At 39.6% G+C, this 25,050-nt stretch overlaps 1 protein-coding gene and 1 long non-coding RNA gene across 2 annotated transcripts in view; one reads left to right on the plus strand and one right to left on the minus strand.

Annotated features, from left to right (window-relative positions):
- Window positions 1-17,970, minus strand: part of LOC310687700 — a 45,718-nt gene extending 27,748 nt beyond the window's left edge. Inside the window, exons 1-3 of the long non-coding RNA XR_014516546.1 lie at window positions 14,402-17,970; window positions 2,362-2,446; window positions 182-265 (exon numbers count right to left, since the gene is read on the minus strand). This is a non-coding gene — a long non-coding RNA (uncharacterized lncRNA). The remainder of the gene's footprint in view (window positions 1-181; window positions 266-2,361; window positions 2,447-14,401) is intronic.
- Window positions 1-20,621, plus strand: part of PAWR (pro-apoptotic WT1 regulator) — a gene marked incomplete at its 5' end in the record, with an annotated part of 64,322 nt that extends 43,701 nt beyond the window's left edge. Inside the window, 4 exons of the mRNA XM_083463112.1 lie at window positions 3,980-4,014; window positions 12,608-12,755; window positions 13,825-13,929; window positions 19,223-20,621. Of these exons, the coding sequence (XP_083319238.1) occupies window positions 3,980-4,014; window positions 12,608-12,755; window positions 13,825-13,929; window positions 19,223-19,309 (375 nt within the window). The 3' untranslated portion in view covers window positions 19,310-20,621. The remainder of the gene's footprint in view (window positions 1-3,979; window positions 4,015-12,607; window positions 12,756-13,824; window positions 13,930-19,222) is intronic.
- Window positions 20,622-25,050: the final 4,429 nt, after the last annotated feature.

The following is a 25,050-nucleotide window of genomic DNA, read 5'->3' on the forward strand; positions in this document are numbered from 1 at the left end:
TTGCAAGGGGTTGGACTAGATGACCCTTGAGGTCCCTTCCAACTCTACAATTCTAGGATTCCAGTGACATTTATGGAAAGAAAATGTACTGTCCTCTGCAGCCACGTGCGTCTCTGCTGCACAACGAACAATGTTGGATAGGCTGCTGGGGAGAATGGCCTTAAATTAGGTGGAGGCTCACCTGATTTTGGTCAGTTCCACTACGTCACATATCATTTAGGAGGGCCCTTCAACTATCCAGAGGCTTTTCAGTGGCTATAGATAACTGCAAGGGAAAGGAAGAGTCAGGAAATTTTCCATCCAATTTTTCCATTCATTTATCTGCACAAAAGTAGATTTAGTTTATTAAACGATATGCAGAATAGTTCTGCATTTTTAAAATAGTTAATTTGCCCCAGCCTTTCAAAATACATACCATAAAGCATTTTCATTTGGATACTTGAAATTGCATTGTGTTCTACTCTTTCAATGTTTTTACTGCTTTTTGAAAAAAGAATTGATTAGACTTTTAGATGTCATACATCTATAGCCATTTTCCATTTGGGGCTCTCTTGTTGACATTAGCATAATGGCATTTTAAAAACAGGCGTATGGTTGTGCTAACTGCATTCCTAAATCATTTCCTGTGGGTGGTAGCTCTGCCAGCCTGTAGCACCACAATGAAACACAGAAGGGGGGGCAGCAGTGATGTTTGTGTGTTTGCAGTTGTGCATTTGCAGTTGTACTTTTATGTATTTGGAGTTTGCAAAAGATTCTATATGCTGTCTTCTTCAAGATCTGGAAAGCAGCAAGCAGGTTAGAGAACTACCACTTTGAAGTCTGCTGTCAATTTCAGAATGGTCTGTAGACAAATGGTTGAAGAGGTGGCAGCCCTTGCAGTGTCTTTAGTTTTTAAATTAATTTATTCCTATTTGTGCTCTGCTACATGGCTCCATAGAGCCCTCAGGGTGACTTACAAGTAAAGCAAAACAAGCAAACAGGCCTACAGTGATGAAACAGGAAAAAAACCAACCGAGCTAACCAACTATACAATAAATGAAACAGCCTAAAAGCAGCACTAAAATATTTCTTTTTTCCATCCCTGCCCTTCTGTGTCTGGTAGATAATTAATAATAAACATCAAGTCATGTTCCCAAAAATTTAATTTTTTTATACATATAAAATGGAGCTGGCTTGCCCCTGAACAGCTGAGACAATAAACTAGTATTTATCTTTTGATAAAGGATGGCAAACAGATCCTGGAGCACCTCCATTGTCACCAGCCTAATTTTGGTCTTGCTTCCAGAAATAAGTAATTTTCATTTCAAAGTTGTCATTTTGCCTGTAGATTAAAATGACTTCATCTTTTCAGCACTAGTCCCTTTTAGACAATTGTTAAAGTTTGGGTAAGACTGCTGCAAGAATCTTTACTGAGCTTACAAGGAAAGACTTCTTGAGCAATTTAAAGGTGTTCTTGCTCCACTGTCAGAGGCAGAATGCCTCTGAGTAACAGTTGTTGGGAATCACAAGTAAGAAGACGTCCTGCTTGCTGGTGTCTCCTAGACATCTGGTTGGCCACTGTGAATAGGATATTGGGCTAGATCAGGCATAGGCAAACTCAGCCCTCCAGATGTTTTGGGACTACAAATCCCATCATCCCTGACCGCTGGTCCTGTTAGCGATGGATCATGGGAGTTGTAGTCCAAAAACACCTGGAGCGCCAAGTTTGCCTATGCCTGGGCTAGATTGACTTTTGGCCTTGTGAAACAGGACTTTCCCTCTGTTCTTGTGTTCTTATTATGGTCCCTCTAGCTCAGTATTTCCTCTAGTGACTGATAAGTGGGGGAGGCCCTGTTGATGGTGCAGGGTGAATCTTGATAGGGCATTCTCAGTTGTAGTTCCCTGTTTGTGGAATGCCCTCCCTGGGGAGGTGTGTCTGTCTCCCTAAGCACAAACTTTTCAGGACAAAAAGCTTGAAAACGTTCCTGTTTACTCATACATTTGATGGCTGAAAGATACTGACTGGAATCCAGTGTCACATTGCAGTTTAACAGATAGGATGACCCTGCCTCTCCTCCCCCATGTCCTGTTCTGTAGGTTCTCTCCACCTGCAGGTGTGGGGGAAGGAAAGGGGGGTGAAAGCAAGTACATAGGGCTTGCACTGACGGGATTCATTAGGTGAATCCTGCCCAATGTTTCTGCCATACTTGAATGATTTCTGACTGTTTCTAAATGCTTTCAGGGGCTTGTAATTGTTTATAAGTGTTTTAAATCTGTTTCTATTTTTGCTTTTGTTTTTACTGTTTTACTATTTTGGTGTTTACAACCCTGGGTTTCTTTGGGAGGAAGTGTGGGATAGAAATTTATAGAATAATAACAGACCTTCTCAAAAGGAAAATGTTCCAAAATTCAATCTGTCCTGTCCACTTAACTTTCAGTTTAGTCCCATTGCTCCACCTTCAGAATTCTGTTGAAATAATAATAAAAAGATTAAATTTTATCCTAAATTTTCATTTAAAATCCAAGTGAGTGAGTGAGCAAGCAAAAGAATGAGCTGCTGTATGCTGCCAGTAATAAAACATTCAAGAGAAATACTATTTATTCCAGCAATGTGAAAGGCAATATGTATAACTATGTCATATCTCTAAGCCTCTAGTGACTATTTAATTGTGTGGGAATACAGAGGTTTGATGTATTAGTATGAGTTCCTGTTTGTAAACAGTGCTGAAAGCCTTCCTGACACTAGTTTCCCTAGAGCTTTGTAGTGGCATGCTAATTGCCAAAAGTTCCTTCCAAAATAGCTGCAGCAAATTACAAAAGAGGGGGAAGTTTTCCATGATTTTATGTGTAGGCTTTTTTTTTGTTATAACTAGTCAAAAAGACCCCACGAGTAAAGGATGTTTGGGGGAATGTTGCAAGCATGAAATGCGTGTGTGATTAACCAACAGAAATCTTACATTGTATCTTAGCTATAGTGGTTAACAATTGGGTGCACTGCATGATCTCGTGCTGTGGAATTAGTGAGACTTAAATTGGGTGGGCATGGTGGTCTGTGCTATTGAATACATGTCTCCCCCCCCCCAAATGGTTTTGCAATTTGTGAAATGAGAACAGACCTAAGACTTCTATTTTTCTTTTAGGGCCAAAGTCATGGTCCTGTTGTTTAAGTTTGAGTTGGCTGAAATGCATTCTGCCATTACAATGAGAATTATACATTAATTCTAGCCTTCACCACAATGTCTTTTTTCTAGTCCCTAATTCTGTGTGCTCTCCTTTTCTCTGGTGGTGAACATGCTAGTCCTGTGAAGGTTGCTACTAGAATATCCTTCCCCCTCCCCCACTGCCACAAGCTGCTTACGGATCTTTTAAAAGTGCTTTTTAGTGTTTTAAGTATAATTTTGTTGTTTTACCTTTTATGCATTTATTCTTACTCTCACCCCCGCACATTTATAGTGTTCATAACCTTCCTTTTTTCAGTTCAAAAGAAAGGTGGGATATAAATTATAAAAGATATACCAACTTAACTCACTGCTTGCTTTTAAAATCCAGAAGCCATTTCTCATTAAGGAACCACTTGGAAGCTTCTGTTCTGAAACACAGTTTCAATTTGGTTAAAGCCAAAGCTAAGCTCAAGGTGAAGGCATAGCTGTATCTTGAATTTAAATGTGATGGTGCTTTATCATTTGTCACTGGCCACATTTGCATGCAATGCTAAGCCATAAAGTGTGTTTTGTTAAGCCATAATATACATGAACTGTGTGCTTGTGTGTGCAGTCTGTCCTTGCCTTGCATGAGTGCTTTTATACATAATTACTAGTCCTACTAAACTCACTGATCAGCGAATGGTATTTCTGAGCACACCAGAAATGCTTGTATAACTTTGGGTTTGACTGTCCTGTATTTTGATTTGATTTGCCCATTATTATGAACAAGTAATGCTTTAAATCAGCCATTTTGTATATTAAATTTGACTCTAATTGGTTTGTTTTTGTTTTCATAGGACACCTCTAGGACAATTTCAAACAGATACAAAAGGTAAGGGACTTACCAGTATATTTCAAAGTCAAATATTGATTGATTGTGTTTATTTACCGTATTTTTCGCACCATAGGGCGCACCTAGTTCTTAGACGGGGAAATCAATAAAAAAAATGGATCCCGCTGGCTGCTTTGGCTTCCTCTTTAGCCCCGTGCAGCCTCTCCCTGCCAGAGGGGTTGCGCGTGGCTATGGCACAAGCCTGCATTCGCTCCATAGGACGCACACACATTTCCCCTCAATTTTTGGAGGGGAAAAACTGCATCCAATGGAGCGAAAAATACGGTATGTGTCACCTTACCACAGTGAGCTGTGCCCAAAACAACTTACATTGAACACACACTTACCAAAATACAAAGCATTTGGGTGGGGAAGAAAAGTCTACTTACAAAACATATAAATAAATCCAAACAGGGAGAAAAAATATGCAATTTAACAAACATTGAAGAAATTCAGTATTACAAAAGAAAGTGCCCACACTTAAATACCTAAGTACAGAGCAAAACGAAAATCAACTGCTGATGGAGGTCTTATTGCTTCTGAACTTACTGGAGAACCAGGGAATTAGCTAAGAGTTGAAAGATGGGTTTGGGAAAATGCATACCCTCCAACATCCTGCTAATCAACATTGAGCTCTTCTGGGAGCTATGTAACGAAAAACCAAGCATATTTTGGTCTGGCGCGAGGCAGCTGACTCACAGCAGAGCTCCAGAACAAAAAATGGGACATTCCAGATCCAGTCAGAAGACAGGGTGGCTTGTGTATTTTGGGGATATCCTGCTCAATTTGGAATGGTTGAACAGTATGAAAATGTGTATGGGTCTATGTTGTGAACCTTATCTCCCCCAAAGCCTAAATTGTGCCTCAAGAAATCTGCTAGAGGTGTCAGCTAGGCTTAAAAAAGAATGTAACAGGCAGCATTTATTGTTACAGTTGTTTCGCGATCGGCATTTTTAAATGACTTGACAGATAGCAGGCTTTTCATCAGTTGCCAGAGGAGTTGGTTTTATCTGTCGTAGCAGCAGACTTCTGCAGCGTGAATCTTCGTACATCTTGTCAGTTACATTTGTTACAGAAAGTTGCAGGTGTCGTGGCTATGTAACACTTCATTTTCTCTTTCAGCATCTAGAGAGCTTAAGGACCAAACTACATATTGTGTGGCCCTTCCATCTTCTTCTGGTGTTGTTTTCACTTAACAGCAGCCACAGGGAATGTGGGAATTATATTGAAGTGCTGGGGGGGGGGGCATAATTTTTAACTCACTTCTCCATCAGCCCTGTTCTTGGTCTAAAGTCTTCCTCACATCCCTCCCCCATGTCAGAAAAGTTGTCATTTATTTCCTTTGCAGCTTCAGGTGGCAAATTTAGTTTTGTTAACAGATCCAGGGTAGAAGGGATTCAACACAACTCCCAGTACCTCTGTATCCCTCCCCTCTCCGCATGCTGGTGCTTTTTTAAAAAGTGAAAACCAGTGCAGAGAAAAGCACTCAATAAAATGCTGTGTCTGTAAAAGAAAAAAAAGGAAAATTTTCTGTGTCACAGTCTGTTTTGGGGGTTAACCCTTACATAAATGCAGATAGTATTTATAATATAATGCTTCCCCCTAGTTAAAGTACATCTTCATTGTACTTTGGTTTTAGCATTAATTTTTGGAGTGGTCATATATCATCAGTATAATAGAATGATCATTTGTTTCTCTTTTTATTTTATTATTTATTTTTTAAAATTTATACACCATTTGATTGGTAAAGTGGTTTACAAAAAGCATGTTTGTTAAAAGTATGTTCATAATACAGGGTGATAGTAAATGGAAACTCTATACTTCATTATGAATCACCCTGTATTACTACTACTATTAATAACATTTTTTAAAATCATAGTACGTGCACAATGGCCTAGTTTCCCCACCACATAGCAGTTTACCTGTCACCAAGCACCCTCCATGTATATAGGTTCCTCCTAGATGGTTCTGTCTCCCAGGAGCTGATTAGAAATCTCTCCCAGTTCTCATCTTTCACTTCCATCTTCCTGGTTGAATGTAAGGTACCAGTCAAACCTTTTCTCTGCATGTATGTGTTGGACAGTCATGTCTTGAGTGTCAAAACTCTGGCCGGATACCCATATGTCCAGACCTGATTGGAGGCTTTGCTTCCCACATAAGCACCCTTAGCCTCCCTGTTTAGGTTTAAGAAGTGGAATAAATCCTTGTGAAAATTTGTAATTACCGAATGTGAGGGGTGATTCTTACTCCTCACTTGTGAGACTCCGCTTTAATATTGTTTAGCTTAGCTTACACAGAGAGCAAACTGCTTCTTTATGCTACCAATCTGCCTCCCCACAATCCCTTATATCTCCATACCAGGTCTCAGTAAAGCTTTTTAATTTGGATGCTGAGGTTTGACTGTGTAGCTTTGAACAATCCAAAGACTTTCCCCCTGTGTGCCAAGCTGCTGTTTAATACTACACACTTAGATCAAGAGGGGGTGGGGGAAAACAGTCTGAACTTGCACCATGGTTGCTGGTAATTGCCCACTCCTAGGTATCCTTCAGTTCTTGGAATTCCTCTTGGTCAAGAATTACAGTAAATTGAGAGGTGGTAGAGGACATAAGTTTGAATGCCTTGATCTCAAGGCAACTGACCAATTTCCACAGTCAAAATGGCAGGCAATGAATGCCCCGCATAAAGTATACCATCATTATATCTCATCCCTGAGATCTTGGCTGTATGTGAAAAATAGAGGTATTTGAGCATACGTACATAGGAAAGGCCAAAGGAGAAACTTGATAGGGAAAGGCCAAAGGAGAAAGTATGGTACCTATCAGGGTTTAAAATAACTGAAGGATTTACCATGGATCAGACAGGATTGGCTGGCTCAATTTACAGTAAATCAGATTAGAATTTCTTGGTATGCATGTTCTTCCTCTGCTTGTTAACTTTTTTCTAGGAATAAATGTAATAATTTCATTCTTATTTAAATAACTGTATAGCCTTGAATTTTAATGATGCCAATTCCAAACAGAAAAAATCCAAACAGAAAAATCATTATTTGAGTCCACAAAACAAGTGTGTGGACAGTAAAACTAAATCAGTTTTTCAAAAACTAAAATATTAGCTAAATATGGTTAGCCAAAACCATAAGTGTCCTTTCTGCCTCCCAGTGACTAAAACTGGAATTTTGTCTGCAATACACTTTCATTCCTGTATGTCTAGGACAGATTGCAGGTAAAAAAGAACTGCTGACTTCACTTGTCCTGCATTGATGTCCTGCTGAGTGTATCGAGAGCCAGTGTGGTGTAGTGGTTAAGAGCGGTAGTCTCGTAATCTGGGAAACCGGGTTTGCGTCTCCGCTCCTCCACATGCAGCTGCTGGGTGACCTTGGGCCAGTCACACTTCTCTGAAGTCTCTCAGCCCCACTCACCTCACAGAGTGTTTGTTGTGGGGGAGGAAGGGAAAGGAGAATGTTAGCCGCTTTGAGACCCCTTAAAGGGAGTGAAAGGCGGGATATCAAATCCAAACTCTTCCTCTTCTTCTATTGCAGCCTTTTACTCAGTAGGATCAGGTTATCTGACCTGCCAATAAAATTCCATGCAGACCTATACTCTGGCCTGGTGCCACAGTCTGAACAGCTTGTCTCTCAATACAAATTAAACTGCTACAGACCTCCTGCAAGAAGCCCTGGCTGATCACATTGAACCTGCAGCCTGCTTCCCAGCTGCCAGCCATAGCATGCTAGCTTTTCCTTTAGTGAATCCTTTCTCATAGACATGATGGTTTGAATTCTGAGATCCCATGACTGAAACTCAACTCATGGAATTCTCCTACAAAAAGCTTATCTATATGCAGGTATCTAACCAGGCCACTAGTGCAGATGAACCCCAGCCTGATGCTAATAAGTTGGTAAATTTATAGCTAATAAATGGATTACCCTTGTTTATGTTCTAATCAGAAATTGGAAATATACATTTTAAAAATTCCTTAAATGGTTTAAGGGATCTCTGGATCGTTCTGTTGACTACATATTACCTACATGTCCAACTCTTGAAGTTTTACATAGCTTTTGTATAAAGGTTTTTACCATTATCTTTCAAATCATAGATCAGTCACTAACAGCAGATCCAGTCTTGTCCTTGCTTTCAATAGAAAGCAATAGAAATCCCATAATATCTCATAAGTGGTCTTTCTATTATTAGCAACAGGAAGAATGTCAGTGGCCATTGGTTGCCCCATACCCCTTAATAAATGCAGGGTCCTGGGTCTTGATGCAGGTAGCAAGCCTACCCAAGTTATTGGGGAAGATCTAGCCTGTGTCTTGAGAATTCACAGATATTGATTAGTAGTCGTAGTCGTAGTAGTATCAAGTTACCAGTCCTAGTTTTCAGCTTTGCAAGTTCGTATTGAATTTACTCTTTATTTTGTCTGTATACTCCTAACTTTCCTACTAGGCTAGCAGTAGCGTACATACAACTGAAGTGTTCCTTTCAATAATTAGCTGAAGCACAAAGTGTTGCACTTTTTCCTTTCTTGTTGAAATGCTGGCAGGTTGTTATCTAATGTCAGGACCTCTTGAGCTTTGCCTTGTCCATTTTGTGTGTGTGAAAGTTGAACATGTTTGCTTTTTCTTGACCAAACAAAGAAATGTTATAGGGAGAGTCAACCAGAGTTTACCTTTGTGATTTGCTGTTTGTGTGTGTGTATTGTACACACAGGCAAGGATTCTTTCCTTAAACAATAAAAAATGGAAAGGTCCTTTTAAAATACTCTTCCCCTCTCACTTTAATCTATTTACCACCCGTTCTACAATGTACTAATGGTGAATAGAATGTCCCAATTTTCTGAGGAATGTTGGAGGGTATACAAGGAGAAAGAGCAAGATACACTGTGTGTTTGAATACTTCGGCTGTGTGAAGTACACACTGTATAACAGTTCTTGGATTCTCTTCCACAGTATGAATGACACAAGTTTTAGGGGTTAAAATTACAAACATTATGTTTGTGTTGCAACATGCGCATCCTGTTTTTAGATAGATTTTTTTAAAAGTCATGCTAGATCAAGCAGTGCCAAATATGGTAATAGAATTAAACTACAAAATTCCTTACAATTGTGTCATCATGGCTTGAAAGAATCTTTTATACTGCACTCCCTGGATTGTTACATCCATGGAACCAAGTTTATTGTGCCAAGTTAACTAATTGTCCCTAGATTTCCTTTCAGTGTAAAATAGTTTTCTGTTTAATACACACATGTGATTTCAGGTAAAAAATACCAAGCACCCTACTCACATACCTGAAGGTCATGTAAGACTCCCCACCCGACCTGCAAAAAACACATGGTGTGTGTTTGATTAATAATAATAATTTTATTATTTATACCCTGCCCATCTGACTGGGTTCCCCCACTCTGATTAATTGTGCAGTCTACCAGTTCTTGTTAAAAAGTCCTGGGAAGTCCAGCATTAATCTTTTAACTGGACATGTTGTTCAGTGGTGCACCAACTACCTGGTGGTTTGCTACCCAGTGATGATGGGCAGAGGGAGGGAGAAATGGTCATCTGTAGCCCAGCGGACATCCACCTTCAAAATAGCTGGTGGAAATGTGCTTCCTGAAACAACAAATCTGAATTTTAGAACCTGAGGAACATGACATGCACAACTTTAGTGAATATTTGTTCAGATTAATTTCCACTGGCTACAAATTGGGAATACTGAAACTTATGTAGCCTAGCCCTGATTCTATTGAGTTTGAGGAATGCAAGCATTTCCTACTGTAGGAGAGAAAATGGCAGACACCAATGTTGGTCTGTAGCTCCCAGTTAAGCCACTCTAATGATCTACTGTTCATCCTGGTCAGTGATGGTTAGCATTTCTTCACTTACAGATGCCCCCTAAGCTTTATTAACAACCCACCTAATTGAAATATAAACTGGTTGCTTCTTTCCTAGTTAATGTTTTACCCCTGCCCCCAATAGAAACATATAATGCATGCATGTGGTGTCACACACACACACACACACACACACACTTTTTCTAAGAAGTCTGAGTAAAAATGGACCATCCAATTTCAGTAACAGTCAAATACAGTGGTACCTCGGGTTAGGTACTTAATTTGTTCCGGAGGGCCGTACTTAACCTGAAACTGTTCTTAACCTGAAGCACCACTTTAGCTAATGGGGCCTCCTGCTGCTGCCGCGCCGCCGGAGCACAATTTCTGTTCTCATCCTGAAGCAAAGTTCTTAACCTGAAGCACTATTTCTGGGTTAGCGGAGTCTGTAACCTGAAGCGTATGTAACCTGAAGCGTATGTAACCTGAGGTACCGCTGTAGTTGAAATCATGGATCTAGTGCTTCAGAAAAAATAATACGCTCCAGCTATCAGGAGTAAGGGAAACATCATCTTAGGGCAGCAATCTTCAAGCATATGTCCTCAGATGTTATTCGACTACAGCTTCTATCACCCGTAGCCAGTTTAGTTAATGGCCAAGGATGAAAGAAGTCATAGCTGAACAAGATAGGGGAGAACATATCTTAGAGAACAACATTTTCTCCTTGAGCTTTAAGAGACCAAGGTGTACTACAAATGCGGCATAAATTAAATATATTTCATGGCTTTTATACTCCCCCCCCCCCAAAAAAAAACTTTCAAAATTACTGATCCAATAAGCTCATTGCTCAAATCAGTTTTGCAGCAATTGATTAAATAATACAGTATTGCATTACTTATGTGATTCTTCCTTTTCCAATGATCCATTTGAGAATATAAAATAGGCCTACTTTTTATATTTAAAAATCTGTCTTCTTTTTCTTTCTTTTATTACCTGCCCTTCACCAGTAGGTCCTGGGCATGGTTAAAACAATTTTAAGTTCAGAGATTAAAATCAATTAAAAGCAAAGGAACACAGGAATAAGGTGGGTCCTCCTTTGTAGGTCAGCCATACTTTGTAAAATGTTTGTATTTATAGCTAAATGCAGAGAAACATTTGTTCTGTCCAACCCCTAAGTTTGTCTGCGCACGTGTGAGTTTGAATGAAAGAGAGAGAGAGTAGCTTCTGCATAGTGACGTTAATGAGAGCTGCTAGGTCATTGGTCTGAAAGGTGCTTTGTGTCAGTCTACACAAACTCAGTGGAATGATAGGTACTGGCAGAAACACAGTTTTCTGTGCTTCACCCATTTCCATTTTTGGCTAATAAGCTAAGACCTGGCAACAGTAAAAGAGGGAAGAGATAGGAACAAATTGTACACTCATGTAGTACCAAAAAAATTGCTCTGCAATTTGTTGCTCTTATGTTCAATTTAAAATGCAATTAGTGATTATGAACCATGTCATGAGCATGCATCTGCTCAGTGGGCTGTTGCACATTAGGGTCTTGCCATACAGTGTAGCTGCCATTTGGAGAGACTTGCAAGTAGCCTGTGTCTGGTGAATGTCATGAGAGGTGAATCTTAGGTAGGCAAGTTTCAGAGTATGGTAGAAAATGCCTGCAAAAACAGAAGGACATTTCTAATCATTTTAGTGAGCAAGAGAAGCCTAAGTTGTGTGGAGTTTACGGGATTTTGGTACAGTGGCATAACTAAGAGTAAGTAGGAGTAAACTCTGAGAAAGTTGATTCCCATTATACACTTCTATTTTATACAGGACTATTTTATTGATAAATGTTAGACAAAAGAATGAGTGAAACAATATTATAATCTTAGAAGGTTTATTTTTATGGCTGTATTTAACTAAACTGTGCTAAAAACAAGTCCTGCTAGCACAATGGGATTCACCCCACATGCCCCCCCCCATCCGTTTGGGAAGGCCAGGAGAACCCTCAGAACTTGATAAGAGGGACCAAAGTTCAGCATCATAGGACATGTTTTCCATGTGGAAGGTTCAATTTCTGATATGTCTAGTTAAAAAGGATCCAGTAGCAGGTAATGGGTGAGAAAGCCTCTGCCTGAGACCCTGGAAAGTTGCTTAAAGTCAGAGCAGACAATTCTGAACTTGATGGACTAACAGTCTGACTTGGTCTAAGGCATCTTCTACATTTCTGCTTTTTTATTTGGAATTTCTTCGTTATCAGTGGCATAGCGTGGGGGGTGCAGGGGGGGCCGGCCGCACCGGGCGCAACATCTGGGGGTTAGGGTTAGGGGGCGCAAATTACTTGCCTTGCCCCCGGTGCTGACAACCCACGCTACGCCACTGTTCATTATCTATACTTGCAACTGTTTCAGAAAGAGTATTACCATTTTTCTTTCCTCATCAGATTGTGTGCGCTTTGCCAGGAACTTCTCTTGCAATAGCTTCTGTGAATTACTTCACTGGCAAAGAAGGATAGCCTTAACAAACAAGCAGAGCAAGACTGCAGTTTTGTTCACACATACCGGAGAAGTAGCCCCATGAAATTCAGTGGTATTTCTGAGTAGTTCACGTATAGGATTAAAGCTGTAAGACATGATTTCTGATACATGTGCAGTTTTATATGTGTTTCGCAGCAATAACAAGCTCACTACAGAAATAAAAATTTATGTTTTATAATTTGTTGTCGATATTAAACACTACTGACCATTATTGTGGTCATGGACCAAATATGTTTACAAGTTGTTGTTTTTTTCACAGCACAACAAACACACCAGATGATGTTTCTAGTAGATATTCACGAGCAGCAGACAGAACAGGATATAACAGATATAGCAGGGATGCAAATTCTTCTGGAAACCTTTTACCAAATAATTCTTTGGAAAAGAAGGTTGAAGATCTCGAAAAGGTAAATGTGTAATCAGTCAGTGGGTGTGGGCAGGGAGTTCTGTAAAGCAAGTCACCAACACTGCGAAGACCTTGTCACCAAATAGAAGCTACTTCAGAAAGTAGAAACACCTAGATATTGACGTCCAACTAAGATCTTAACAATTGTGTAGGTTCATATTGAAGCAGATAATTTCCTTCAAAATCAACACTTTGAATCTGGGCCAGTTGAATTTTCTAAGCAGTCTTTCCAGGGACCTTTATGTATCATACATTGCAAGAATCAAACCTGATTATTATAAAGGCATATATTATGTATGAATAAAACTGGCCAGTTCACGTGATATTTAGTGCATCTGACACCAGTATTGTTGAGCTTAGTGAACTGTCTATTTGTCTCAGATTTTAAAGAACATGTATATTCTTTCCCAATAAAGTATTTTTGAAAACAAAATGGATAAAAATCAAATGACCCTTTTTCCAAAAAATGAAATTGGATTTTTAAAATTTCAGAATATTGACTATGATCCTCTGTCTCAAATGCACACACTGCATAATTTTCTATGTAAAACAATGAATCGAGGGGATTATTTATTTTTTAAGAAGAGGCATAAATATGTCATGAGACATGTATTTATTGTTGTGCAAATTATGACTATATAGACTCTCAATGAAATTGCATTCACAATTTTTCCTGTAAACAAATGTAATTTACATAGTGCAAAAGATGTGACCAGCGGTTATTAATTATATTCCATATATAATATAAAGGCCTTATGAGGCTACAAACAGCTGTGCATTAATGCTTATGGCAACCAATTGCATGCTTTTGCAGGAAGTAATGAAATGGAAAGTTAGAAACTTGATTGAAATTAATTGTTTTCATCATCTTGATTTAAATCAGCCCACTCTGGATAATAGAAGTAAAGCCTGTGATATGTATCTATTGGTGTGTTATTACATGCAGCATATTTTGGGTCTAGAGCTGAACTCCTAAATTCCATTGAATCTTAAACTTGATTACATTTACTTTGTATGTCTATTCTTTGCATTGTTCTTAAAATAAATATTATCTATTTTATTTTTTGAAGGAGCTAGCAAAGGAGAGACAAGAAAACATCAGGCTTGTGAGGATAACACAAGACAAAGAGGAGTTAATTGGGAAACTGAAGGAGGAAATTGATTTATTAAACAGGGTAAGTGCTTGTTTGCTGTGGAATACAGTCATACCTTGGTTTACGAACTTAATCCATTCCAGAAGTCTATTCTTAAACCAAGATGTGCTTTCCCATAGCAGCAGGGGACTCAATTTACAAATGGAACACACTCAACAGGAAGCGGAACATATTCTGCTTCCAAGGCAAAGTTCACAAACCAAAACACCTACTTCGGGGTTTGCAGCGTTCTTAATCCAAGTTGTTCCTAAACTAAGCTGTTCTGAAACCAAGGTACCACTGAATGAGAAATTCCCCAGAATTTTGGGGACAGTGCACACATCTTCCAGTCTGGGACTTACTCCTGTAAGTAATACCACTTTCTGGTTATTGGTTTATTTTTACATTTTTATTTGTCCTTCCTCCTGAGCTCAGGTGGTGCATTTTGTGTCCCGCATTATGTGGCTCTCATTTTTGTCAACCAGACAGTTCCCAGTGAGTCTCTTTGAGTTACCTGGCATCTTTTCATCCCCAAACTGCTTGTTCCTATTGATGGTTTATACTTCTCTATTCAGGTGACCTTCCTGCTGGTTTCAGGTGAAGGGCTTCTTGCTGATGTACAGTAATCTTGCAATTTACCAGGGGGTACTTTCTGCAGATTGCACCTAAAGCAAAATTGCACAGTGTCAAAACACATTGAGTTCAGTGGTGGGTGGCATCGCCAAAGTCTTTCTTCCTGACACCTGCCCCTCTTCCATCCCTTTTTAAATTTTGCTTGTTTATTTATTTAGCCAAGTGCATAAAGCTTAATGCACACAACTTAAAAGTGTGTAAGTTGCAGGCTTACTATATTGTAAAAAGAGGCAATCTGTCAAGAACATTCTCAACAGAAACCAAAGTTCCTTTTCTCAAGAAAGTCACCCCTCTCCAAAAAAAGCACCAGTATGTGCAAACTCCAGTTTGAGCCAAAGGAAGCCAGCACTGAGCTGAGCAACACTATGTTTCTATTCCCCAGGGCAGCTCTGGGGGTAGAAAGAGATGGTAGGGGGGCAGCTCTCTCTCTCTCTCTCTCTCTCTCTCTCTCTCTCTCTCTGTGTGTGTGTGTGTGTGTGTGCTGGCTGTTCCTGCTTCCCTGCTAAGTGTGTGTATATACTCCATGGATTTTCAAGTGTATGTGTTCACATGCAAGACGTACACATGCACAATGGCAGGCAGCCCTTGCAGGAGTGACCAACCCTCAGTGTAGCCCTTGGGCCAAAAAGATAAGCTACCCCATCCTAATTGGTTGAGAACCATAGCACTAGTTGACGGACACTTTGTCATTTGACTCTGGAATGTGTATGGTGCTCTTGTTCCCTTGAACAATAAACATTTAATTCTTAAATTAGGTATGTAATTTTGAAAAGGAATCTTAATTAAATAGGAAATAAATCCAATATATGACTGACTCCTTCCTTTTGACTTGCCTTGAGTATTTAAGTTGCAGACAGTTGTTGTGGTTGGACCATATCCAAGTAGCTCATTCTTTAAGTCATTTTTGGAATGTTATTTCTGCTGCATAAACATTCCACAAAGTAAGCGTATGTATGTGTGTGAGAAAGAAAGTATTTTATATATACACACACACTATTATGTCCTTACATGAGCTTCTTGTGCGCTGTATCTGTGCCACCTGTCTGGATATTAAGTGTTTGATTATGGATTTCCTGCATCAGGATTTGACAAAATGGCTTAAAAGCCCTGCTCCAGTTCTCTTGATACAATTTAGCCAAGACAAAAGCAAACCTGAGTCAATTGTAATGAAAAGCTAGTTGCTTTCCTTTTCTTCCTAATACATATGACTTCTGAAATGTATTTTTTTTTTTAAAAAAAAACAACCCATAGTGGATGCTTTAACCCAGGAATGAGAAACATGTGGCCCTCCAATTGTAGTTGGACGCCATCCCTCTTCATCCTTGACCACTGGGTATTTTGGCTGGGGCTGATGGGAATTGGCGCCTAACAACATCTGGAAGGCCACATGTTCCCGACCCCAGATGAAGTTAGCTGCTGACCTCAAAGTGCTGTCCTGACATGACTGCTTTGTTTTTGAAATTTGATTTCACGTCATTCTTTACTTGCTTTCAATTAGCTTTTGCTCATTTCTTATGGGCCACTAACCTTTAAATCTCACTTCTCCCCACCTTTTCCTCTCTTGAGATACTGGAAGTTATCCAGATGCCCATTGTATGGATGGAAGGTAGAAATGTGCACAGCTGGTTTTTTTTAGGGTACTGCTACAGTTGATGGGGCATGCAGCTGTGGTGGGTAGAGTTATTTTATTTTATTTTATTTTATTTTATTAAATTTTATATACCACTTGAGTGTAAAAAAGAAGAAGCTTCAAAGTAGTTTACAAAAATGATGTGAACACTTCTAAGAACTCTCCAGCTGAATGCCCAGTTCCATATGTTCCAACAATTTACAGGAGAAAACAGGAACATGCTTATAACAACCATATTCTCATACCAAGGTAAAGGTAACGGGACCCCTGACAATTAAGTCCAGTCGTGAACAACTCTGGGGGTGCGGTGCTCATCTCACTTTACAGGCCGAGGGAGCTGGCGTTTGTCCGCTTCTGCAGACAGTTTTTCTGGGTCATGTGGCCACTAAGCTGCTTCTGGCGAAACCAGGGCAGCGCACAGAAATGCCGTTTACCTTCCCTCCTGAGTGATACCTATTTATCTACTTGCACTGCGTGCCAAACTGCTAGGTTGACAGGAGCTGGGACCGAACAATAGGAGCTCACCCCATTGTGGGGATTCGAACTGCCAACCTTTCGATCGGCAAGCCCAAGTGTCACAGTGGTTTAACCCACAGCGCCACCCACATCCCGCTCATACCAAACCCACTATTTTATCTGATGTGCCCATTCACTCTTCAACAGCCTTGTTGAGGTGCTTGTTTAAAATTTGTTCTTTAAAGAACCCAGCCAGATGGGTGTGGTAAAAGTAATACACACACACACACAATTAACATCACCGGGGGGCAAGGTCTCCTGTCCTTGCTTATGGAGCACCTGCCAATTCAACACCACATTTTGGGGCATGTCTGCAAAGGTGAAACCTGTTGAATGGGCACCACCTGTTCTGAGCTGGAATCCAGATTGTATAGCGAGTGTTCATTTGGCAGGCTTCTTCCCTGCAGACATGCCCACAGCTTGGGAGTGGGTAGGGTATACAACAGTATGGGCAGGGCCACCATGTGGCATGATAATTGCATGGCGAGAAGAACACTTCAATTTAGGCTATGAGTGTGGCACAATCTTGTTTGTACCACACTCGTGGCCTAATAAGCTTCACCACCATGTGGAATGATAGCCTTCATACACCATGACACCTTGATGTTCATGTGTGGTTATGTGCATGTGCATTAGAGGCAAGATTTGACCACCTCCCCAGACCCACTCAGATTACGTTTCTACATATTTGTTCTTATTACTTATTAGATTTTTCTTCTGCCCTTCCTCTTAAAGAAGCCCAGCACTACAAACATTGAAACGAGAACAATTCAAGAGTTAAAAACATTAAAAATAAATAAAATTCAAAGCTGCCAGGATACAATAAACCAATAAAATACAGGGTAAAACTTAGGTAGGAAAAACATCAATAAAAACAACCAGTTAAAACCAATTACAGCATATTTATTTGTCAGTGTATAACCTAAAGGCCTGTATAAATAAATATGTCTTTGCCAGATGGCAGAAGATCATCTTTGGCAGGGGGCAGAACCCTGAACAATGACAATTCTAGCAACTCCCATTAACACAATTTTAGCAGGCCATTCCTAAAATGCAAACATAGGGGCAAGGATTTACCTGGGGCAAGTTTCAAACAATAAGGTGTTTCCTGGAAAATTAGGTACAGTAGTGTATAAGTAACAGTTGGAGCAGATGTCACTTAATGCAGAAATCTCCTTTGTATTGCTGGCAAAGAACACAAGGTTTTCTAGGCTTTTATTTCATCTCTTCTCCAGTGCCTTAAGGATCCCCCACCCTTCCTGGCTTGCGCAACAATTCTCAATTTTACCCTTTATCTGCTTTCTCATCGTGGCAAAATGCTCGAAGCATTTTTAAGTTTCCATCCTCCGGCCCAGCAGCTAATTTGGAAATAATGTTTGGACTACTGGTAATAATGTACGGTAGTTAAAATATAGTTATAACTATTCTGGCACAGAAAAAAAATTCCCATGTCTAGAAGTATGGACTCAGTAACACAACAGCATTGTACGCACAACCATTTGCTGCTGGTGTCCAGTTACCCCAGACACAAAAACCTCAAAGAGAGAGTATGCACCATTCCACAGTGCTGCTGGTGGTAATCTGGTGGTCGTTTCTCACCCATGGTGTGATAACCATTAAGAGTGTCATTCCACTTAGCAGGAATCTTGCTCTTAGCCAAATTCAAATTGTGCCTCAAACTCATAGTACATTGGATCTCACCCATGGTGTTTGGTCATGTGCAGGGAATCTAGGACTTTGCATGTCACAGAAAGTACTCCTTAATCAAACATTACTTGATCTGTAATAAACCCAGTCTTTAATGAGAAAAATACTGGGCATAAGTGGACATCTTGAGGAGGGAAATAGGCGCTTTGCAATTGTGCAGACATGGGGGGTTAACTAGGGCAAGATGTAGGAGGGCGTTGACCCTTTCTCTACTAGAAACCTGCATCAGTTTGGGTCTTTGGTGTGTCTGCATCAGGTTGTAGTCTGAAGGTGAACAGCAGGTATGGGGGTCCTGATTCGGACTGCAGCGGGAGTCCCAATTTGGAACAGACATTGGCATCACATGACTGAGGTCCCATCTGGTTTGGCTTTGAAATTTGTCGTGGTTTCAGGCATAAAAGTAACAGAAGCAGTACGCTAACCATTTTTAATATGTGAAGATTTTTCCATTACAAAAGAGTAGTTCAGGAAGTAACATTGGTCACACATTTCAAGCACAGCCATCCATTTATGCATTCTCTCTTAAGAGAGCTCAATTTTTCCCAGTGTATATAACACAAAACATTTTACTAATCTTGCAAATTTTGATTTACTTCCGCATTTTCAGATTACATTGTACATGCTTATAGCAAAATCCATTTATGTGGTAATGGGATATTTACTTTACTCAATGTAAATTTAAAAGCTGTTAATGCCCATATATATTAAACTTGCTTTGTTTGTGTTTAGCAATCAGCTTTTGTTGTCTGCCATTTTGCTCTTATATAGTAATGTGCTATAATCCAGGCCATTAAGGAAATGACTTGATGAATTAATAACTGTACCCCTTGCTATGTTTCCTTCTCAAAGGACCTAGATGATATAGAAGATGAAAACGAGCAATTAAAGCAGGAAAATAAGACACTCTTAAAAGTTGTTGGACAGCTGACAAGGTAGAAGTTGAAAGACTCAACAAGGAATGAAATACGAAAACTACTGATTGAATGTTTCAAGATCAAGGCTACAATATATCTTTGCTGCAATGTGTCAGAACAACTGTCTTTCTATTTATTATTATTGAGGGGAGTAGAATGAATGTTTTGCATAATACTCTTCCTTCAATGAAATAGATTCAGATTTTGTGAGTACATCTACACTCACTCCCTTGCATTTCCCAAGTTAATTAATCTAAACACAGACATCTCAAATGTCATGTTCTTGATTGTTCTGTATGTCTTTATTTTGAATGTGTATTATCCAGCTTTTAAGAGCATTTGATTGCCAAGATTGAATTTTGGTCTATACAAACATCACTTTTTTGTCTTTTCCACTCTAAATGAGTGGAAGTAATTGGAGTAAACTTTGTTTACACAGATTCAAAATATATATTTTGCTACTTGTAAAGTGTGGGTGCCTTACTACAGTACTGATGTGAAACATTTTACAGCTGTGTTACTTATTCTACAAAGAATTCTGTATTTTGTGATTTTATTTTGTACTATATCTGAAATACTGACAATGGTATATAGTATCTCCTATCCCCTGTATAGCTGCTTTGTGAGAGAGAAAAATGTTTTATAAATCATCAATCACCAATCGTTATCAACACTAGTAATCTTTAGGAAAATGTCTGTGTCGTGTATTATAGGTTAATCACAATGCTTGCGTGTCCACAGGAAAAATTATTCTTTTATACAAGGGGAAATCCACTCTTTCCAGTTAACAAACGCTATGGCCTGGTTCAGATACAATGATCATGGTCCATTAAACCATAGTATTGAACTGAGAACAATGAGTCTTCATTTCATATCTTGGTTTGCAGTCAGAGATTCAGTGGGAAACTGGTTTAAGACACCTCCCCCCCCCCAAGCATTGCATCACAGTGCATGAGGGAACGAAATGTGGGAGAGTGCAAGACAACGTTTGTTCTCAGTCCAATAAGCCATGGTTTATTGGATTGAAACTGTTACGGCTGAATCTCACCTCTATGAGAGTGGTATGCTATGGTTTACATCAATTATTTCTATCATGCAAAATTTAATAAAGGATAGTGGATCATTTTGTAAGTTTTATGAGCATTGGTATTAAATGGATTATCAGGATTATCTGTGATTCATAATGGTTTTTGAAGCTGTGATAAAATTTGTTAATATAGTACAAAAGGGAAGTTCATGATTTTTGGGCCCTCTAAAAGTATTATAGAAAAACATCTGGAATAACACTAATATTTGTTGAAATAAAGTATGTTGCATGTTCTGTTACACACTAACATCCGTTGTCTGCATCAATATTTTATGTTACGAACAATGAAATATCACTTATAAACCACTGGTGCCAGATCTTATCTTGGGAGAGCACCGTTCCCTTTTGGTTTAAATATAAATGCTGTTAGTCCTGAGAACAATCTGGCCTTGAGAATAGTCCAGAGTAAAGCCCCTCCCAAACCCAAAGCCTTTTCTGATGTGAAGTGGAGCTCTGTGCCCTATATGAAGAAAGGCATTGCAAGTACTGCTTAGCAGTGTATGCTACGGATGGAACTGGTGTCCCTGTGGTGCTGCAGCCTCTATAATGTCAGTTTGCAATAATACGCCACAAGACTTTGGGAATAAGTTTTCATGGCATGTTAGTAGTGCAGTGGTTCTCAAATGTTGTGCCATTGGGAGAGGCAAAGGGAGCAACTTGAAATATTAAGCTACATATTGGATGCTTTGACTGTTCTAACCGCTACTCTACACTCCTTATAGCAGGTAATTCTCCCCTGTGGCTGTATTTGGGAAATAACATTGTCCCAAGTTGGGGGTAGTAGGAACGCATCAGGATTTTGTGATTCAGACTGTGCTTCTCAGTGTGGGCAATGTCTCAGAAACCATGTTACCAAGAAACAATGTCCTATGCCTGAACTATGACGGATGGGGTAAACAAACAAAAAAGTGGGCATGACTCTTGAGGCAATCTCTGTTAGGCTGCCCTAACAGTGCCTTTCCATTTGAGAGGTGATGAAATACACATTTGTGAGTGCAAGAGTGAACCATGCCTTGAACTTTAATCCAAAACAAAAGCCCTATGCCTCACTTACAAAAGTTTGAGGAAACTGTTAGAAAATGAGGCATGTAAACTTAAATTACATGCATATATTTAATGTAAAATAACATTTGCATGGAAGAATGGGGTTTCATTTGGTTCTCTGGGGTGGTTGTTGAGGCTGCAACTGTAATCCCATTTACCTGGGAGTAAATCGCATTGCACTCACTTCTGAGTAGGCATATGCAGGGTTGCCCTGTGAATTTAGCAATTGTTGTCATGTTGACTTCAGTTAACACAATGTTGCTCATTGCTCAAAGCACAAACCATTAAAACAAGCCATGAAAATGTCCTGTGTAGATCTGCATAAATGGGTGGTGTTATTCAACAGCTTATTCGTTCTCACTCTTCAACCTGGACTGGAGGACCAAGCCTTGAGTGCACATATGCTATAGAAAGGAGCCTCAAGATTTCTAGGGTTTCCAGCCATATCCTTAAGGGGTCGTCCTTTGTTTCAAAAATCATGGTGGTCAAAATTGTTAATTTCTCCAACGGATTGTTGGCTCGCAAAAAGAACAATATACCTGACTTCCTCTCCTCTCCACCTTTACTTCTGCTCCAAAAAATATGACATGCATTAATTACCTACTATATAGCTGGCAGTTCTAAATGTTTTGAGTTGCAAGATGGAGAGGAATTGCAGGCAAGAGCAGTGTTGTTTTATCTGCTTTAATTTTGGACTACCTGGTGTGCTGTGACTCATTGACAGTTTCATTAGATAAGCATCCATATATGAAGCCTCAGATGATTTTTTTGTAACTGCTTCAAGATACTTTAGCATGCTTGATATAGTGAGACAAAAGCATGCTGCAGTAAGTATAAGGGAAAGAGTATAGACCCAAATTTGAGTCTCAAGCTGTTTTTGGACTACAAATCCCATCATCCCTAGCTAGCAGGACCAATGGTCAGGGATGAAGGGAATTGTAGTCCCCAAACAGCAGGAGACCCAAGTTTGGGAAACTCTGGTCTCATTCCAGTTAACGGGGGGAAATTATATGATCATGTAACTTTTTTTTTCCAAGGAGGCAGATGGGGTGCATTTTTTATAAAGTGTTGGATTTTAGTCTGTGGTATCAGATTCTCTGTATTCTTATAGAACTTCTCATTTTTATAACTTTCAGAGGGATTGATCAGGGGACAGAGATGGGTAAGGTTCATTCACTTTTGGCATCTAAACCTGATGTGTTATCATCCAGCAGATAGCAGCACTTCTCAATCTAGCATGACCTAGGTTGGCTCCAGCCGTATAGTACAGTATTCCACTTCCTGTTAGCTGCAAGGCTGAAGATTTCCAGAATCCCTTCAATGAGATCAGGATTCAATGTTTGTGAAAGAGAACACACAAAGAGATGAAGTAATGGAATACGTGCCCATTCTCAATTCCCTCCAGGACCCTTTTCTAATGTCAAAACTGTTGGCCTTGTGCCTGAAATGTTACTAATGTTTCCATGGCTGTGATAGTGAGAGGGGTAGGACTTACCAGCAGAAGCATGTTATGCATAGTAAAGCTTGCAGAATCAAAGAGAAACTGAATAAGTACATTGCCGAATTACACAAATGACTACCAAACTTCTCTTAAAAATATCCACATCTGTTAATCCCAGCCACCTTTATTGTTGTATACATATCATATGCAAACCAGTTGTGTTTGCAGTAATTGCTCACCATAATTAAATGTGCAGCTGATGTACCACCACACCACATAGCAGCGCATGTAGAGCAATGCAAGGATTTCTTGACTTCAATTGAAACAGTTGTCAATTGGTCTGTTGCTTATATTCTGTTCTAGTTTTGGATGTTGTTTGTTACTAGTACTCTGCAATAGCTGTTGCTAAAAATAATCTTTAGATGAAGCCCAGAGTTATAAAATTTATTAAGGGTTTTAAAAAAAAGTCACTGAACCATCACTTAGCAATAAAGGAATATATATGCACACTTACTCTCTTTTAGGTATAGTTAATAATTGTTTTGTGTTGAGAGATTTATTGAATACTTAGTAAGGTGTGTGCATGCTTTTTTTGCTTATCTGGAAACAGAATTGTTGTTTTTTTAACTGAAGAGAGCCAGTCTTGCAGGAATCAAAGTATCCTGTTGGGTCCCTCATTTTTTGATCCAGTTACATTTAACCAGGTATCCATGATTAAGTCAAGGTGGGCTTTCTTTATCCCTGCCAGCCAGCAACCCCCCTCACAAAAAGTGTTAGACCCAGGACTAAATAATAATTGTGAGATTGAGAAACTGATGTGTGTTTTCCATTATTGCAAATGTAATCCCATGACAGCAATCCATTCTATTGAATATCTTTTTAATTTTTCAAGTTAACTTTAGAGGCCCCTGAGTGCACAACCCAAAACATTCCAAGGACCACTTTTGCATTTTCATTAACTCAGATCTGCACTACTATATTTAACCATGAAAAAGCATGCAATTTCTTCCCTATTTCTCTGTTCTCCCACCACATTTGTGAATCCCTCCTCCTGATAAAAAAAAAACACTAGAGGCAAAAGGATCTCTCTTTTTTAGTCTATCGTATTTTGCTCTAGCTCTGTGTTCTCTCCCCTCTCCTTCCACCCCACCCTCACCAATTTCTGCTGCTGCTTGCTGAACTCCATCGTTTAACTCTCAGGACAATTCACACACCAAGTGATTCCTGGGCAAAGGTAGGTTGTACAACACACCTCATCAGGGAAAACTTGTGTGAACAACACATGCCTCTTAACTGGGGAGAGGAAGATCAACATTCTCCCTATTCTACTGTTGATGGGCCTAAGGGAATTTTAGATAGGGCCACACTGAGGTAGGAACAGGCTGCTACTGTCAGGTATTATAATTCTCCTAGATCCAAGGGCTGTAAATAGAAGGCTATAGCCTGGCTGTAGTCTAGAAAGATCCCAAGGTAAAGTCATATACCCTGTTTTGTTAAGGCACCATTAGGAAACCTGTGGCTTTCCGATTTCCGCCGTTCCTGACAATTGGCCATGCTGGCTGTTGCTGATGGGTCATCCAATAACATCTGGACAGCAAATGTTGCCACAGCCCTGTCCTAGCCTAGGACACCCCCTTACACCTCCGGAAGAGAACCATTCTTTTCCCAGTGCGCTTCTTCCCTTTTCCCCTTGAAACAATCTGGACTCTGAATAGAAAACACTGAAGTCTGGTCTGTCCTAATAAAAGGTGGTAGTCTTCTGCCTCTGAAAGCTGTACTAATGGGCAGAAGTGACAGCCCAGGTTCGTTAAACAACAAAACATGCGTGTTAGAAAAGAATCTCGAGTCTTATTTAAATGACAAGATTCTTCCAGATAAATGGTTTGTAGCTTATATCTAACCACTTTGCCATGGTAAACCATTACAAACTGTCAGAGTAGCTAGTTTCTAAGGGCATAAATATTTACAGAGCTAAAAGTCATTATTCTACAATTTGCTAGTCCAAATGTTTCCTCCTAAATTCCTTGTGGCAGAGTTAAATTGTGAATGCCAGTTCAGTCAAATGCAAAGGCTCGATAAGAATGTTTTGCTTTTGTTAAAATGGAGTTTTTGTGCTAAGTATTCTATTATAGGTACAACCTCCCTCATCCTAGTTTTCCACAGACATGTAGCACAATCCTGCAGGGGATGT

This window comes from Podarcis liolepis (assembly GCF_965112155.1).
Source record: "Podarcis liolepis genome assembly, chromosome: 10".
Lineage (NCBI taxonomy): Eukaryota > Metazoa > Chordata > Lepidosauria > Squamata > Lacertidae > Podarcis > Podarcis liolepis.